Genomic DNA, 20,771 nt, shown 5'->3' on the forward strand with positions numbered 1-20,771 from the left:
AAAGTCAATTTTCTTTATTAATATTTCATAAAACTAGGAGTGCAAACTAAAATGAAAGAGGGAAAAGGGTTCAGTTTTACTCAATATAGAGATACAATTTCATTTATGTTTCCATGTTTTGTCCCTCCTGTTATTGATAAAAAGTATTTTTATATATTTTTCACATCATGCAGATAACAATGTTATATTGATTTTTTTTTAAGTCTTAACATCCCTTTAACATATTTCCGTGCCAGTGTGTCATGTTGCCTGTTTAATGGGTATTTTAACATCATTTTTAGTAATAACTTGATGATTTGGGCAACTTTATTATTAATACATTTATAAGAGAACTATTAATTATCCACAGTGTGGTTGTTTCACCCATCCAAGTTCTTTTTAAATTCACATCTGATTCTGGACAATAGGACCAGGCCAGAATAGGCAATGCATGCCTAAAAATGGATTTTATAAATTGTGCTTGATTTAATTTGCAGGCATATGCTTTCTTTGATTAGGGTGGAGAAAGTTAACACCTTCTTTTCCAGGTATTACATGTTACTGATCCCAATACCCAAAGATGTATGTGCTACACAACTGCTAAAAGGAAAATGGCAGGCCACAGCTGCAGATAATTATCTCTAGAAGAATACTCAGTGGCATATATGGTTAGGTAGATAATTAGCTCTTATAATGCAAACATTGGATTGTCTACTGTAGGATTCTAGGGGTTTATGATATCTCTATGGAGGAATGAGGCTTATGTTTGCTTATTTCTATTACTTAATATTAAACATAAGTGTGTTGTTGAGGTACTTATGCCATTGTAACTCTTACAATTCCTTCTTTGTAGAAGACCATTAGCCATTTTCACTATATTCTAGAACATTTGAACTGTTCCATACTTTGAAAGGATGGGCACCAGGTTAATCCCTGATTTCCATGCAAAAGGTTTTTTGGAGAAAACATGTTTGTATGTCTGTTCATGCGAACCAGTCTATCCAAATCTATTTAATTATTCTAAACTTTATACCCCTTAATGGTTATTGTAGATTCCACATATTTGGTATAGACCAGATGGTATAATTCTAGAAGGTAAGTGTACCATGGACTCACCAAAATAATGAGGTAAGGGAAAAATAAAAATTATAGAAGATAGTCTAAAATGACAATACTGAAAAATACCATACTGTATTTTTCTTCCAGGATTTTGTTTAGGACCTGAATTGTAAATATAAATTATGATTTACAAAATGATAATAAGTGAGTACAATGCATGTGGAAGTCCATTCAGAGCTGACTATAATGGAGATATGGTGCTAATTAAAACCACAGATCCCCACATTAATTGAAACATTATTATTTTTTTCATTCTTTTTGTATTTTACATAATTATAAAGCAATGTCACAAAGCTTAAGGGAGTAATAATAATGAAGAAGTTCATACTGTTTTGCTTATTCTATGGAATACTCTAGTTCTCCACATAATAATGATTTTCAATCCTGGCTGTACTTTAAAATTAGGACAGTCATGCCTAATCCCAGACTAACTCCGAATATTAGGAATTGGGTTTAGGGCATAAAATATTTTTTGAAAGCTCCTCAAATGACCCTAAAGTATAGCCAAGATGAAAACCGCTGCCTTAAAGCTTATGGGGTGGTGGTCACTGTAAACTATTTGTAATTTTTACACATCAAGCTGTTATGCTGGGAATTTCTAAGGTGAGAAGGATTGGTTGTTTAGGGTTTTAACACTGCTATAATTACTAGCACATTGATATTTCTATAGTTCTGTTCTGCTTGCAGTATCTATTAAGTCTGATAATTGGAACAATGTAGTTTAACAGCACAGAAAAACCCCATGGCATCCCCAAAAGCAAACTGAGGGAAGGAAAACCATTCCCTAATCAAATACCCTAGTTCATGGTGATGCTGATGTTGAGTTAATAGAGGGAAGCTCTATGAGTTTTAAAGACGTTCATCTTTGAAAATGAGTGTAAGTCATGACATAGCCAGGGTGTTCATTTTGTGAAAGACCTTTCCACAGTATACAGAAGCCAATGATAAGCAGCCAAGTTGCTACAGTATCCTCTCTATTAGGACAATTACCCATTCTGGACCATTGCTTTTGCCATTTTCTTCCAAGAGATTTCTAAATCTCTGGCTGGAAACACTGGGAAGACATCTTTATCAGGTTCATCTGCCTGCTGGCCTTTTTCCTCTTCTAAACTTGCCTAAAAGTTTTGACAAATGCAGCTTAGCAGGGTGGTTCTGACTTTATCTAGGTCTAAATAATTTTATATTTAGTAGTGAGATAAGCTTTTAATTTAAATCATGAAGATTTGAAAGTTTAAGTCTCAGGTTTGTTATTTGGTAATTTTTCAGTGGCATCAGGGAAACTTTTGGGTAATTTTTCCTTATTTTTCTTACTTATAGATGACTAATCCTTGTTTTGTGTCCATAGAATTATCAAAAACTAAAACACATTGTTGAATAATTATATCACACCCTTCCTCAAACCACAAGGAGAGGGTCTAATCAGGACCTGTCATTATCAATGATGCTCACTCTCCTTTAAGAATACCTTTCTGTACTAACAATTTCCTTAAGATTCCTAAGACTACTGTAACAAACCAGAGAAAAAGAATGTCTTAAAATTCATCATAAAAACTGTACATTTCAATTCAAAATGTGGTAGTACACAAAATTAGAGTTAATTACTAATTAATTTAACTTTTATAAAGCTGCTATAATTCTACCAAGTTTTATTAAAAATTTTATAGCCTTCTAAGAACAGAACCTATATGTCACCCTGCTTTATACTGTCTGCTGTTTTTACAAATGTTGAAATGGTAACAAAACTAAGCTAACTGGATTAAAATACACAAAAAGGGAATGTAACTTGTAAGAGTTACATATCTTTATATAGGAATTTAAGTCTCTCAAACACAGACACTACAATTTGGTTTTGATTTGCTTTTACACAGGGGCTCCTGTTCCTGCTTCATGCCCAGAACTACTCTCACCAGCATTTAGAGAAATAAGAGATGATTTCAAGAGTTAATCAGAGATACTGTTCTTTCTAATGCAGTTACAAAATAGTAGGAAAGAAGCCCCATACATTTAGAGAACAGAAGGTCAAGTATCTTTTAGTATCTGAGCTTTCCAGTTTAACGTTATTATTATTCAGATAGCCATATATAATCATGTGTGTATACAAACAATGTCAACATATGCATTTTCACAATTTAGAAAATATTGTGTCACTTATTCAGTTCTGAAGCAATTTTTTTAAAAGACACCTAGTTGACCATTCTGAATGAATATTGATTCTCATCATTAAAAATAACCAACTCATTTGGCATTATAAAAACCAAAAAAGGTAGGAAAAATTCGTAAAACCTTTATTTGAAGGAAATTATTTTTCCAAGAAGTCCAATTATGCAGCATTTTCATACAGCTATATTTTATTTCCTTTTTTTGAAAACTTTTGTCACAATAGATGACACCAGCCTCTAGTCTGATAAGTCAGAGTGTCAAAGCTCTTATAATAATCAGAGTTATGGAAAGCTAGTTTTCATGCTCTACCAGACTCTGGCCAAAGGAAATCAGAGAGCATTGAAGACATCAGAACTTAAGAATCTCTAAAGTTCATGAACCCCACAACTGCTAGACATAAGTAAAACAAAACACCGTTTGTCAAAGAATGGGTAAGGAGTTGAAGACAAGAAAAAAAAAAAAACTTACGCAGATATATGGGTGAGCTTGAACCAGAAGAAATTGACATCTTTTATAGGTCAAATACAGTCAAGTACTAATAATTTTTAAAAGTTCAATCTAATATAAAAATCCCAACAAGTAAACAATGTTTTTCTTGTAATGAAAATACATCCTCTTTATTTCCTGTGTCTGAATTAATTTACCGTTTGTTCCTTGGAAAAATAAATAAAGCAAAAATAAACTGATAAACAAATGTGATAGGGAAAAGTTTAAAAATACAAAAGGATGATATAACAGACACACAAAGAGAAAAAGATTAGAAATTGAAAAAGTAAATGTAGGTAAACAAAAAATTTAAAGCTGAAAGACAAAAATAAAGCAATATCCAAAGTTTAAAAAATACACACAATGGCTGAAAAAATATTGATATTTTACTTAGTAGTATCCAAAGCAAAGTAGTCTATTTCATATTATTAGGTGCTCTCAAAATCAGTGTTATTGAAAATTGGATTACTAGAATTTAAAATACAAAATTACTATAATTTGTTTGCATGCATTCAAATCCTCCCATTTTTTCATGAAATTAAAAGAATAAATAATATATAAATAATAAATAATAAATGGATGAAAAGACTAGGATCAGTTCCTGATCCACTGGTAATATATGATTAAATACTTCTTTTTAAAAAATATTTTTTATTGTTGTTCGATTACAGTTGTCCCCATTTTCTCTCCATTAAGCTCTCTTGCCTTACCCATTCCCCACCTCCCACATTCAATCCTTCCCATTGTTGGTCTTTGTCAGTGGGTACTTTGTACATGTACACTGACTTAACCCTTCTCCTTCCTTCTAATAAAATCAGTTTTCTAATTTTCCTGGGCAGTAGTAAGTGTGTCTATTTTAAAACTGATGTGCTAAATTTAAAGGAATCAGATGCCTAAATAAACAGAAAATAGGAAACAAAAACATGGACAAAACATTGAATAAGGAAAGACACAAGAATAAAATTACAAAAATAGTAAAATGAAGATAGACATTAATACAATAGGAGGCATGTAGCTTTTTTCTAAAAAATGTTATCACATACCCAATTCTATAATGTAGTTAAACATTATATACAATGTATTTAGAGGCACACAGCCTTCATGTCCTCTCTATAAAGAGAGATCTTTTCATGTTGAATGCAAAAAATAAATTTAAAAATAAATTTTTATTATTTAAAATAATTAATCCTTGTAACTTTTGTTTCCATAATTATCACTAGTAAGCTATAAGCCTGATAAACATAACACTTTTAAAATAAACATGTAATCAACTTTTAACTAAATGTTCTAGTGTAGTTATTTGACTTTTATGACAGTGAGGCTAAAAGTAACAATAATACACGAGTTATGAAAATTGTTGGAAAAACTCAAAATATTAATAGAAATATCTTTTTTATTAATACTTTCATCCATGTGGTCCAAGTAAAAGTGTGAATGTCATTTTAGTATGTAACATTGTAAGAATGAATCAACAGAACCAAATATTTGCATATGTATTTTTAAAAGTCATTTAAGTAGCAGCATATCTTCTACCAACTGTGTTAACTGGAGGCCTAAGGTTGTCACTTACTAGAATTAGTGCTGTCATCCTTGGTTCCATCGAGAGCTCCATCAGGGTGCATTTGCAAGTAGTAGCCTTGCCTGCAATATAACCTGGTCACGATACCCTTGAGCTGGGGATCTGAAAGGCAAATAGAATTATCATAAGCCTCACATGTCTCACAATAAAATTTCTTTTTTCTGTTTTGTTTCCTTTCTTTTTCAGAAATAAGAAGGCATTTTATATCTTGTGTCTTCCAGATTTCCCTGTATTTATCAAACCTGAAGTATACTAATTATAAAAGGTGAAGAAAATGTTGTTGTAAACTGCATTTGTCAACGGAATAAATTAAGTCATTTTAGCCCTATCTAGCATGGCTCAATGGATTGAGCGCTGCCTACAAACCAAAGGTTTGCCAGTTCAATTCCCAGTCAGGGCACATACCTGGGTTGTAGGCCAGGTCCCCAACAGAAGGAATGTGAGAGGCACCCACACATTGATGTTTCTCTTCTCCTCTTTCTCCCTCCCTCCCCCTCTCTCTAAAAATAAATTAATAAAATATTTTTAAAAAATAAGTCATTTTATAAAACAAATACATGTGTTTAAATTTTTAGTTAAAATGATTAAACAGCTTAATATATTAGTTTAATTATTACTGAAGTCCTAAACTAATTAATTTCTTAGTTTAAGCTAATATTCAGGATGGCAGTACAATAGTTTTACAAACTTCTGGCTCAAATAAATCATATTAAAAGTTTTTTTAAAGGATTTTTAAACTTAATTTAACAAGTAATCCCCAAATGTAAAAGACCTGTATTTAAAAAAAGATAATGCTAACATTTTGATTAACATTTTTAGAAAAAAATACCCAATATGGAGAATGTTTCCTTGATGTCTAAAGGGTCACCCTAACTTCCACGGAGGAATCTTTGATACTTATTATGCATGATCCATAGAAAATAGGAAAACTGACTTCTGAACCCAGGGTGGGACCCAGTAATAAACCTATACTGTGAGGGTGGTTCTGGCTACAATCTGGACAAATCAGACAAATTAAATAGATAATCCCATGTATTCACAGAACTAAAAAAGAGAGTAAAATTATAAAATGTGGATTTTAAGTTTTGAGCAAAAGGTCTTGAGGTAGAGGATCATGAAAGTTTATTAAAACAAGAAGGGACATTACTTAGTCATAGACTTCTCATTTAATGATTCATTGAAAAGATAACCACTATAGTGATCCAGTGCTTCACAAAGAGCTAGTTATAACTTTGAAAATAAATATTTGCATGTGGCTTTCCAAAAGCCATCCTCAATTCATAACTAGATTTGATGTGGGATATCATAATCCTCACCATGGCAACTGTCATCTCCACAACTTCTGAATGGGATATGCAAATCTAATCATGTTATCAAAACAATAGGATGTTAAAGAATGATGAAGCCTAGCATCTTGTCATTGATAGAAAAATTGTGGTCACTTCTCTAAGTCAAGTCTTCTTCCATCACCTCCATTAGGTGGGGTACATACAATACAATACACAGATTTGTATTATAGAATTGTATACCTGATACCTATATAATTTTATTAACCATGTCACCTAGATGAATTCAATAAAAATAATTAAAAATAATAATGCTTGCTATATTACAAGTTAAAAAAATTGTGGACTCATAAAAGGGTGAACACAAAATAAACACATACAAAAACAATACCGAAAAAAAAAAGTTGATCAAAACCAGAATATTCTTAGCCTTTGTTTAGTCCTCTAAAAATTAAAAAGAATGCCAATATCTGTTTCAATAATACATCTGATAAAACTAATAATTTGAAAATGACTCCATGGTATACAGATTTTCTTCAAAGGTAATATAGTATTATAGAAAATGTGAAAAGTAATGCGTGAACACCACAACATCCCAATAACAGTGTGATTAAACATTAGAATATAAATACTTTTAGAAGGCTAGGATTTTAAAAAGAAAGATCTAAGTGATTATTAGCTTGTGTTACGTATGTTGCTTATTCTGTAGTATATAACTTCAAAAATCACATCATTCTAAGATATGCATTAGTGAAAAAATTACTCTTACACCTTAGTCTTCCCATCACTCAGTAAAATTTGACTGGGCAATCAGCCCTCTAAGTACTAAGGCCTTCTTTTTTTAGACTTGCTGCATCAAATTTTTGCTCATCACTGAAAATGGAGCACAGAAGAGAACAAAAGTAAAAAGGCAAGGGAAGGGGATAAATTCTTAATTGCCATGAAAACAGAAAATTTTGAGATTGATAATTTTTCTATAAAACCTTTATGTTTGTCTTATTTTCCTCGCATCTTTGTATTGTTGGTTAGGTTCCGCTTATAGGTGAGATCAAAAATAAGATCAGCAACACTGAAAGGAAAAGAAATCAACAGAGACAAGAGGGAAGGAGGGAGGGCGGGGCAGGGAAAGGGAAGGGAAGGGAATGGGAAAGTCAAGGAACATATAGCAAGGACTCATGGACAAAACCAAAGGGGAAGAGCTGAGGGAGGGAAGGAGAGAGGGGGCAAGGGAAAGTGTTGGGGGGAGGCAGAGACAAATGTATTTGAAAAAATAAATTAAAATTAAATTAAAAAAAAACCTTTGTGTTTGAATCACTTATATTAAACAATTGTATATTTTCACTACTATATCTGCTGAACTTGAATGAACTATGTCAGGAAAATCAGTAAGAAGACACAAAATCCTTCATACTTTTACAAAAAGAGCCTTTCTTTTATGCTTTTTTCTATTATCAGTAAAAAAAAAACCCCAAGAGATAATAAGTATTGATGAGAATGTGGATAAAAGGGAATGCTCATGCACTTTTGATAGAAATGTTTATTGGTACAGCCATTATGGAAAAAATTATGGAGGTTCCTCAAAAAATTAAAAGTTCAATTACCATATAATCTAGCAATTCCACTTCTGTGTATTTACCTGAAAAAAATGAAATCGGGATCTCAAAGAGATATCTACATCCCCATGCTTATGGATTGCATCATTATTCACAATATGCAAGATATGGAAACAACTTGTGTCCATATGTATAATATGTGTACATACACACACACCACATTGCAATATTATTCAGCTTTAAAAAGAAGGAAATCCTGCCATTTGTGACAATATGGATGAACCTGGGGATATCATGTTAAGAAAGCCCTACTTTACTACACCTCATTTCTAATAAGAAAGTTTAAGTAAAACAAGAAATTGCATTTTTCAGCTCTCATTTAATTTCAAAGAAACAATATCAAATTAATTTCTATTTATCTAGTTTCACATTATTTGATATTTTATTTTTAGAAACCATAGTAACATTGATTGTATTCTTCTCAGGTGTCAGGCACTGTTCTAAGCACATTACAGGATTAACTCATTGCATTCTCACCACAAATTAATAGGAAGACCTTTCTGAAGATGAGGAAGTGCAGTCATAGAGCAATTAAGTAATTTAACAAAAAACAGATAACTAATATATACAAAGCTGGTATTTAACATGATCCTGCCCACTTAACTAATACCCTATATAGCTTCTATAAATTGAACAATTGAAATAAACCATATTAAAAACCTAAAATGAAATGCAAACCAGTTGGTTTGTTTTCTTAAACTAGGTTTGGAAAGATCAACCACATCTGTATCTAAACTCAAATCCTGCATAATTGAAGCGAAAGCTGTAATATAAAGCAATAATATTACGACAGAAAGGATCAAAATTCTTGAAAATCTATTCTAAGATCCACCCACTTCGTCACTGGCTGAATTTCCAATAAATCTCTCTAACCAAAGGAGACCCAGAAATACATAAAAAGATCATACACCATGAACAAGTGGAATTCATACCAGGGATGCAAGGATGGTTCAATATTCACAAATCAATAAATATAATATACCACATAAACAATACAAAAGACAAAAACCATGTGATCATATCAATAGATGCTGAAAAAGCATATGATAAAATCCAGCATCCATTTATGATAAAAACACTCAGCAAAGTCAGAATAGATGGAACATGCCTCAACATAATAAAGATCAAATATGAGAAACCTACAGCCAACATCATACTCAATGAGCAAAACCTAAAAACTTTCCCCCTAAGATCAGACACTTTCACCACTTCTATTCAACATAGTATTAGAAGTTCTAGACATAGTATTCAGACAAGAAAAAGAAATAAGAGGCATCCAAATTGAAAAGGAGAAAGTAAAGCTGTCCCTGTTTGCAGATGACATGATAATATACATAGAAAACCTTATAGATTCCAGCAAAAAATCTTGACCAAGTGAATGAATTTGACAAAGCAGCAGGATACAAAGTTATGAAATCGAACTTACAAAGTTATACATTCAGAAATCAAAGGCGTTTTTATACATCGGTGATGAAATACCAGAAACAAAAATTAGGGAAAAGTCCCATTTACTATAACAAGAAGAAAAATGAAATAATTAGAAGTAAACTTAACCAAGAAGGTAAAACACCTATACTCAGAAAACTACAGAACACTGAAGAAAGAAATTAAGGAAGATACAAATAAATGGAAGCATATACATGTTCATAGATGGAAGAATTAACATCATTAAAATGTGCACACTACCCAAAGAAATTTATAGATTCATTGCAATTCTATAAAAAATCTAGTCCACAGATTTAGGACAAATATTTCAAAAACTTATATGGAACCATAAACAACCCCAAATAGTCTCAGCAATTCTGAGAAAGAACAAAGTAGGAGGGATCACAATACCTGATATCAAACTATATTACAAGGCTACTATAATCAAAACAGTCTGGTATTGGCATAAGAACAGATGCATAGACCAATGGAACAGAATAGAGAGCCCAGAAATAAATCGATGTCAATACGGTCAGTTAACATTTGACAAACAGAGCAGGAACATAAAATGGAGTAAAAATAGCCTCTTCAATAAATGTGTTGGGAAGTATGGATAATTACATGCAAAAAAAAAATGAAACTTGACTACCAACTTATGCCATACATCAAAATAAACTTGAGATGAATAAAAGATTTAAATATAAGTTGTTATACCATAAAAATCCTAGAGGAAAACATAGGCAAGAAAATTTCAGGTAACCAACAGCAATATTTTCATCAATCCTACATTCCCTAGGGCAGGGGATATAAAGGAAAGAATAAACAAATGGAGCTACATCAAACTAAAAAGCTTCTGCACAGCTAAAGAAAACAACAACAAAATGTAAAGTGAACAAACCATATGGGAAAACACATTTGCCAATGATACCTCGGACAAGGGTTTGATCTCTAAAATTTATAAAGAACTCATACAACTCAACACCAAAAGATAAACAATCCAGTTAAAAATCAGACAAAGGACCTGAACAGACACTTCTCCAAGGAGGACATACAGTGGGCCCATAGACATGTGAAAAAATGTTCAGCAGCACTACATTAGAGAGCAAATTAAAACCACAATGAGATACCACTTCACACCGGTCAGAATGGCCATCAATAATAAATTAAACAATAAGTGCTGGCAAGGCTGTGGAGAAAAGGAAACCCTAGTATACTATTGGTGGGAATGCAGACTGGTGCATCCACTGTGGGAAACAGCATGGAATTCCCTCAAAAAACTAAAAATGGCACTGACTTTTGATACACTTCTCTAGTGTACTTTCCTAACACCTCAAACAATGTCAGACTCCCACCGCTCCCACTGCTGGTACTATAAGAATCCTGAATCACCAATTCAAAAGAACCTATGCACCCCAATGTTCATAGCAGCACAATTCACAATAGCCAAGTGCTGGAAGCAACCTAAATGCCCATCAGTAAATGAATGGATCAAAAAACTATGGTAAATTTACACAACGGAATACTACACAGCAGAAAGAAAGAAGAAACTCCTATCCTCTGACAGCATGGATGGAACTGGAGAGCATTATGCTAAATCAGGCAGTGAAAGACAAATACCATATGATCTAAACTATAAGTGGAACCTAACCAAAAAAACAAAAAATCAGCAAAATAGAACCAGAGACTTGAAAATAAAAAACAAACTGACAGTGACCATAGGAGAGAGGGAAGTGGAGGGGAATTATGGCAGAATGAAAGGGAAGGGACAGACAGAGGAACACAAATGGACGATTCATAGGCGTGGACAATGAGGTGCATTGACTGTGGGAGTGGGGGGATGGGCAGGGGAGAGAAATGGGGGAAAAGGCAGAACAACAGTACCTAAAGAACAATAAAAAATTGTTTAAATAACAAAAAATCTCTGTACCGATGAAACCCTCACCCAAATTGCAAATATAATACCGTAAGTTTAAACTTCCTCCAGTATCATTTTCAATTCAAGTCTATCATCTCCATCAACTCTATCCAAAAGATATTTCTGCCCTAGACATGACTACTCATATTAACCATATCTGTCCCCTAAAGATCATAACCATGCTTGCCTTTTTTTTCCACCTAATGAATTGCTGCATTCCTACAGATGCTGTGTTCACAATGTCCCTTATTCTATTCCCTTTATTCCATTTTCACTGCTACAGTAGCTAAGCCCCTCAGGGCCTCTTTTAGGTAGTCTTTCTATCTTCACTATGCCTATTCCAATCCATCAGATCCAGAAATACACAGGAACTCTTTGCTGCAGGCTCAATTACTCACACACCCTGCAGCAGTGGAACCTCATTTTATTACCTGGCCTTGTTTTCTCCTGCTCCCACACCATTCCCTGCTTGTAGCCCAACCTGGGTCACTGAAGGCTGCCTACAAATATTCTACAATCCCCCACATTTATTCTGTTCCTTTGATCTTACCAGCCTCAAATATGCCTACTTGTGTAAAGATGCCTTGCACATCTGTGCACATACACTCACATGCATACATCTTTGTATAGTTAACTTCGGTTCCTGTTTCTCAGTTCAGTTCCATCAACACTTCTCTAGTGTACTTTCCTAACACCTCAGACAATGTCAGACTCCTCCTTAAATGCTTTTGTGGCAGCATTTTTCATAGGCGTAACTTATTTTTTAAACATCAAATTTATTTCATTTTGAAATATTTTAATACATTACAAGATACATAATGCAATCTACATCCAAAATATTAAGTGAATTCAATGTTTTTCTTTATAATTCATGGTTTTAATTCCACATTTATTTGTCCAATTATATAGTTGATGTCGGTGTCCAAACTGGAAAGTAGGTTTCAAGAAGAAAATTTAAATGTATGATATTGCTCCCCATTACATCTCCAGGGTCTAGATAAATAGGAGCTATGTAATAAATAAGTCTAAGATGAATTTTGATAAAGAGGTAAATTATAATTTCATATATTTCTGGTAGGAGTAAACACTAGAACAAGAAAACCAAGATGGAAATCACACTGAAGCCTTAAAAGTGTTCACAATTTTTGACCAAGTAATTGTGCTTTCCAGACTTCTTACATAAAAATAAATCCTCAGTGTTAAAAAGTTTTATGTAATAATATACACATATATAGCATGAGCATGATTATGTAACAATACTTTCCATAGAGAAAAATATATGGAAGAGAAGATACCAAAATATTAAATATAACTGTATTTTGATAGTCAAAACATACTTTTAAAATATTTTATTATTTGAAAAATTTCCTATAATGATATGTTAACTTTATACTGAAAATGAAGAAACATTAATAAAAATCTATTAATCTGGACATGAATAAAAATAACATCTCATAAATACTTGCAAATAATATTGTATACACATATGCAAATAACCTAAACACATATTATGGTTGTAGATTAATTGATTGTCCCAAGTGTTCAAAGATTCAATTTATTAGTTTCTTTTTGTGCTTGGCCACAATCCATGAAAACCTTCAATATGATACTTTTTTATTTATAAAATTGACCATTCTGCAATGTGGCCATTTATATTTGAAGGTCATTCTTTCAAATAAGTAAACAAACAAACAAATAAACAAACAAAAAATCCTTCCCTCACATCAAATGTATGTAAGCAAATAATCATAGCAAAAAACAAAAACAAACAAACAATTTTACTGAGAAAACAACCACATCAGTTACAAGTAGGCAGGCAAAGTGAAGGTATAATTAAGCTTCTAGATTTACTGTGTATAAGAGGTTACAGATGTAAAACAAACTTATTTTGAAATACATGTTTACATTTTTCATTAAACTAATGGGATAAGAAGTTACGGTGACGTTTTTCAGTGAATGTTAAATATAGGCCCTATCAGGAAGAGACTTTGTATTCAATATACAGATATATCCCAAACTTCTACAACTCAGACTTTGAATTATTAATTGAGGATTGAATAAATATCTAAAGTCCCACAACTATATTTGAATTAGTTATGTAAAACTGCAAAATATTTTTCAATTCATGAAATTGCTAGAGTTCTTCATTCTCATCCAAACATTAATGCATTCAATATATCCACTCAGCTTAAGAAAATAAGAAAACTGGCCTGAATGGCCTTAGAATGTATGCAAATCAACCCACTCTGGTATTCACCAACAGAGCAACAGGTGGAAGGGCATCAGTCACATACAGGGAGTGGGTGAAGTGACTGGAAATGGGACAAGTGCCAGGCAAACCTCCAAATGCCATGCAGCAGCACTGTCCCCTTTCTGAGCCCCCCCACCCCCCACCACACACACAGAGTCACAAAGTAGTGAAACAGGTTGCCCTGCCCTGGTAATTACTTAAGGCTATGCCCCACCCAATTTACAGGTGCCTTTTCTACAATAGGTCATGCTACTAATACAGGTAATCTAAGCAGCTCTATCTAGTACATAGGAAACAAACACAGGGAAGCTGTCAAATTGACACAAAGAAATATGACCCAAATGGTAGAACAGAACAAAATACCAGAAAAAGAAATACATGAAACAGAGAAAACCAACATATTAGATGCAAAGTTCAAAACACTGGTTATCAAGATGCTCAAAGAACTCATTGAGTGTGAAAACAACAGAAAGGAAAAAAAATAAGGTTATACTCAGTGAAATAAAGAAAACCTCCAAGGAATCAACAGTGAAGAGGAGGAATGTGAGATTTAAGTCAATAATTTGGAATATAAGGAAGAAATAAGCATTAAACCATAAAAGCAAGAAAAACAAGAATTTTTTTAAAAAATGAGGATAATATAAGAAGCCGCTGGAACACCTCCAAATGTGCCAAAATTCAAATCACAGGGATGACAGAAGGAGAAGAGGAAGAGCAAGAAATTGAAAACTTATTTGAAAAAATAATGAATTAAAACTTCTCCAGTTTGGTGAAGGAAATACACATACCAATCCAGGAAGCATAGAGAGTCCCAGACAAGTTAGACCCAAAGAGAAACACATCAAGACACATCATAATTAAAATGTCAAAGGTTAAAGATAAAGACAGAATCTTAAAGGCAACAAGAGAAAAGCAGAGAGTTACTGACAAAGGAGTTCCCATAAGACTAGCAGCTGATTCCTCAAAAAAAAACTTTGCAAGCAAAAAGGGACTGGCAAAAAGTATTCAAAGTGATGAAAAGCAAGGACCTACAACCTAGATTACTTTGTACAGCAAAGCTATCATTTAGAATAGAAGGGCAGATAAAGTGCTTCCCAGACAAGGTAGAGCTAAAGGAGTTCATCATCACCAAGCCATTATTACATCAAATGTTAAAGGGCCTTATTTAAGAAAAAAAAAAGATCAAAATTATAAATATTAAAATGGCAACAAATTCACAACTGTCAATAACTGAATCTAAAAAAATGAAATAAGCAAACAGAACAGGAACAGAATCAGATATGGAGATCATTTGGAAAGTTATCAGCTGGGAGGGGGAAAGGGGAAAAGGTGCAGGGATTAAGAAACATAATTGGTAGGTACAAAACAGACAGGGTGATGTTAAGAATAATATAGAAAATGGAGAAGCCAAAAAACTTATATGTACCATCCATGGATATGAACTAATGAGGGGACTGCTGGAGCAAAGTGGGGGGTCCCAGGTGGAGAGGGACAAAGGGGGAAAATTGGGACAACTGTAATAGCACAATCAATAAAATGTATTTTGAAAATAAGAAAACTTATGATGTCTGAATTCAATTTTCTCTGGTTTTTCTTTTATTTTCTATTCCCTGTGCCTTCACATTTTTCTAAAAATATTTTTAAATACTATTTGTGTGAATCTGTTTTATGCTCTCTGATATTAATTAATATAGAAATAATGATAACTAATGTGTATGTAAACCAAGAAAAATGTTTCATAATATATTAGCCTCAATACTCGGAACTGAAAGAAATGCAAATCAGTGCAACTGCCTTCAGATACTGGGAAAAAATACCCAACATATTTAATTAAAACAATCACTCTCTCAGAAGTGGGTTCATTTATATCAATCACTGTCACAAAATGTTTTCATCCAATGTGTAATATTGACAAAAGAGAGAAATCAGGATAAACTCTAGGATGATGTGTACATTTTAATCATTATTTAAATTGAAAAATGTACAATATGCATGTATTTTTATATAGAAAATATATAAATATATGCATATCACACATACTATGTTTATTTACATAGAAAACTTAGTACTAATTGGTTATCAGTGTAAGTTCTTGATGTCATTTCTCTGTTACCTATGGAAAATTACATTTTATACAGGCTAAAAAGGAACTTTTGGAATATATATTTTTGTGGTTGGTCTAAATATATTTTGGTACTCCTAGTCACAGAAAATAGTATTGTGAATAATTTTCTCAAAGCCATAAATTATCATATTATCCAATCATAAAAATAAAACATGCCCAGGAACTCCTCGAAAGGGCTGACAAAAAGGGTGGGCTGGAGCACTAAGGAAGATGATAAATAAAACGAAAATAATATAAAACATTGCTATATCCTTTTTTTTTTAACTCCTTAGGATGCCCATTTAGTTTCTCCCTGGGATTGACATCATGCTACCTTGAGAGCCCCATATGTCTAGGAAAGTTGGTTTGGCTATTTCAAAAAGGGTTGCCCAACAAACCACCTCAATTCAATGAATTACCATGCATATTAAATTTTAATTGCTGATTCTAAAGCCTAGAGTAGTGTCTACACTTTTGACTGCAAGAACCTTACATCTATAGGCACTAAGGATAAAATCTTGCATTAAAAAAATAAAAACATTTCTTGCCCTCAAATAACTTGCTTTCTATTGAAGAAAGATTGAGAGAACCCATAAGCCTGTGATATAGCTTTATGCCAATTAATCATGTGTAAAGTTATTGGTTTTACACATCTTCCTCCCTTCAAATACATTATAAATCCCTTGATAATCTACATCATATGTTAATCAAAGTAGCTTGAAACTATGCTTTTACAGAGCAGATGTTCTACAAATACCTATTGAACTATATTCATTTTATTTTATATTTTAAAAGAGGCTATATATAAGCCTTGAAAAACATTCAAGTCAAAATGCATTTTTAAATATCTTATTTAAGAATTGGAGAAGATGAGAATTCTCAAGATAAAGATAAGTGTGGGTTTTGAACAGGAAACACCAATAAAATACTTTTTTACATTTTCCTCCTCTATTGGCCTCCCCCCTAAATTTCCCTCTAGGTAAAGTATTAAGAAAGCAAAAATGAGCAAAACCTCTTCATGTGGAAACTGTTTGAGAAGATCAATAAAAGAAAGGCAGGCAGCAAAGATCTTGCTTAATATTTGCCGCAAGTTTCAAGGAACATGCAGATTTAACTGCGATATTTTGGGATTCCTAGCACAGGGCTGAACTCTTCACTAGTTTTATGAATATATATTCAGGATCTACAAGGTAAAAATGGGAGCAAATATTTGGAGTTCAGTTAGAAAAGCATCTATTTTCAATAATACGTTCCAGGGAGTTTCCCTAATTTTCAGATTCTAACATATTAAATACAGTTTAGAGCTACTTTTTCTACTTTTTCCCCACATAATCCAGAATTGGACCATAAAATGCCAAAAATCTATTGTTCTAACTTATTCATCACTTACAATTATGACTAATTATGAAATATTGTGTGCTTCAATCCACTAATTTATTCCATCTAAATTTTAAATAAATACTTAAAAATTTAAATTATGTTAATTATAGGATTACAAAGGTAATATAGAAAATTATTATAAATAATTAAGAAAAATGTGTCCTTTAGTGACAATGTTTGGTATCCAAGTCAATTCATTGTTATTATTACATCTAGAAAAAGCTTTCTTGATACTATACTGTGTCAGGGATACCTAATTTATGAATGACTTTATTTGCTCCATGCCAGGACACAGAAATACATTTGCAAAGAAGCACTGTGCTCTGTCTCATTCAGTGTGCTGATGTGTCATGTTGCGTGGCATCTACTATACTTACAATATGAGAATATTATTTATCTTCAGATTCCTTGTTAATATGTCAATGAGTCTAAATATTAAAAAGAAAGTATTACTTTGAAGATATTTTGTTTCTTCTTCATATTAGCATAAATTTACAAATGACTATGCTGCCAGATAACAAAGAGAGTAATATTTCTTAGACTACCAAGCAAATAGGTTAAGTATTTTACTTAAATTTCCAAATGTTATCACAACAACATAGAAACTATAGAAAGAGTAGAACCTGAGATGCATTAATGTAATCTAGATATTATTATTTTTTAACTCTAGATATACATTCTGGCATTTGTGTTCCTAGTGTTGTTTTTAGGTAAGAAACTCAAAGGAGGATTCAAAACCTTAGCAATATATTTGCAATAAACACACATAACTAAATATTAAATTATCAGAATATTCCATCGTTATTCAGCCAGTCTATAAATGTTTAGTAACAATGTTTTTTCTACTGCCTATTACAGAATTTTTTTTATTACTAAGAAAACCACTATGACAGTAACTACTGCACAACTCCTACGGAATAACTGATTCTGAAAGAAAACAGTACCATCTCAAAACACAAGTTCTGTTTGACTTGCAATATCTTGTCACAATAAAAAAAACACATGCATACATGCATGCATAACTAACAAATAGAAAAGATGAAAAAAAGTATTTATTTTGCCATATAAGTGACCAAAATTACATTCTTTAATTCTAATAAAAAATCTTTCATATATATCATGGTTTACTACTCAGCCATAAGATGAAATATGTCCATTTGTGACAATATGGATAGAACTTGACAATATCATGCTAAGTGAAATAAGTCAGAAAAAGTTAAGAATCAAGTGATTTCACTCATATATGGGATGTAAAACTGAATGCATTAACCAAAGAAACAAGAAAAGCAAGCAAAACTAAAAACACAGACAACATTATGGTGGTTACAAAGGGGAAAGAGGATGGGGGATAGTAAAGAGTAAATGGAGTCAAATATATGGTGATGGAAAATAATTTTTACTTTGGATAGTGGGCACACAATGCAATATACAGATAATATATTATAAAAATGTACACTTGAAATCTATATAATTTTATTAAAGAATGTCACCCCAATAAATTTAATTATGAAATAAAAACTTTCGATCATTTCACTTGTTATCATTCAACACAAAAGCCATTTTATACTATTATAATATAAAATATAACTCCATATTATAAATATTAATCATGCTCCTCATAATGTTCTTCATAAAGTATGAAGGCTAATCAAATGTAACTGAATGGCTTGAGGAATAAAAGGCCAAGAGTATTATTACTATTTGCTAATATTTTGTAGACACATACTACCACAACAAATTTTAATGCTTGAACTTTGACTGAAAAAGACTGTGAAAGTTATGAGTAATACACCATAATCTGAGAAAGCTCAATAATTATGCAAACTTTCAAGATGGAGTAACAGAGACCAGAAAGGCCCTCTCATGTAAAAAAAGAAAAATCAACAAATTGAATCTTTTAGGACAGTGGCCATCAGGAAATGAAGGACAGTCATCTCTGAGAAATGGGGAAAAAAATTATATGAACCTTACTATTGCCTGAATTCTAAGCCTTGACTGAGATTCCAGGACACGATGAAAGAGGGAACACCAATGGATTCTAAATTGAGAAGGTAGAGCAGAGAGTCCCAGGAGACCCAGATAGTGTAGAGTACTTGAGGAGAGAGAACTGTAGAGATAGAGAACTTCTAAGATCTGCAGATTCCCTTGAGTATTCAGGTGTGTACTGATCAGCAATTTTATGTGAGGAAACCACTCCAGGCTGGGGAAAACCATCTGGGAGAATGAGAGTCTAGCAGAGGCACTTCTTCAGACACACACAGGACTTGAAATAGTACCTGTTCCCACTAGTAAAATGAAGAAATTCATAATTCATGTGGAATAGAGCAGAGTATAAATAAGGGTCTTGTGTCAACTGGGGAATAATCAGCCTTACTCTGATCACTAATTCACTCTCACCTAACAAATTCTGAAAGAATGACTAAAAATAATACATATACTGTTTCCAAGTATTTAATCACATCCCAGAATAAACTCAAAAATATTTATAGGAATACAAAAATATCAAGCACCCAAGAAAGTAAAATTCAAAATATTTTGAATCAATAAATAATCACCAGCCTTTAAAAAGAAGCAGGGGGATATGAACTGAACCAAGATGAAGAATCAATGAGTTAAAAATGACCTAGAACTGACCCTGATATTTAAATATTAGACAAGGAGAGGCAAAAAATAACTATTCCATGCATTCAAAAGGTTAAGTACAGACATAGAAAATACAAAGAAGGCCCAAAATCAACCTCTAAAGATGTAAACCACAGTTTTCTAAATGAAAGATACAATTTGGATAAAATAGATTGCTATTAGAAATTGAAAAATGCAAGTGGTAAACTTTAAAATACAGCAATAGATATGGTTCCAAATGAAACCTGCAGAGAAAAGAGAATTAAAAAAAATTAACAGAGCCACAGTGAGCTGTGGAATAATCTCAGGTGACTCTCTCTCCCTCATATATAAATAAATAAATATCTATAAGTAAATATATACTTATAAATATATCTACATCTATAAATAAATATATATATTTAATTGGAGTCTCCAGAGAGACCATTAAGATGACCAAAAATTTTTTTGAAAAAATAATGGCTGAATAATTTCCAAATTGGTAAAAACTATAAAACTAAACATCCAAATAGGTTAACAAATTCCATGTAAAGGGAACAGGATGAAAACTACACCAAGACGCATCATATTGAAAATACTCAAAACCAGTGATAAAGAGACAATCTGTTCTTTCCTCACAACAGGAAAATTATAGTATACACAGAGTAAAAAAGATAGTACAGCAGATATCTTGAGTGTAACAACTGAGGCAAGAAGACAATGAAGTAATATCATTAATATACTGAAAATAAAGTCCTAAAATTCTAAAAAATGAACACACTTTTCAAAAACAAAGCTAAAATAAGTGTTTTAAGACATACAGAAATAGAAAGAGTATATCATTAGAGGACCTTCACTAAAAGAAATGTGAAA

The 20,771-nt window shown here is 32.3% G+C and overlaps 1 protein-coding gene across 4 annotated transcripts in view; it reads right to left on the bottom strand.

Moving 5' to 3' along the window:
* The window catches only part of FGF14 (fibroblast growth factor 14), a 768,907-nt gene that overhangs the window by 154,990 nt on the left and 593,146 nt on the right, over positions 1–20,771 (bottom strand). For all 4 annotated transcript variants that reach the window (XM_054574361.1, XM_054574360.1, XM_054574363.1 and 1 more), the window contains one exon: positions 5,315–5,425. In XM_054574361.1, coding sequence (XP_054430336.1) covers positions 5,315–5,425 — 111 coding nt within the window. The remainder of the gene's footprint in view (positions 1–5,314; positions 5,426–20,771) is intronic.

The sequence above is a fragment of the Pteronotus mesoamericanus genome, unplaced genomic scaffold (genome assembly GCF_021234165.1).
Source record: "Pteronotus mesoamericanus isolate MK-2021 breed Mesoamerican mustached bat unplaced genomic scaffold, CSHL_Meso_final contig_26, whole genome shotgun sequence".
In the NCBI taxonomy this organism is placed as follows: domain Eukaryota; kingdom Metazoa; phylum Chordata; class Mammalia; order Chiroptera; family Mormoopidae; genus Pteronotus; species Pteronotus mesoamericanus.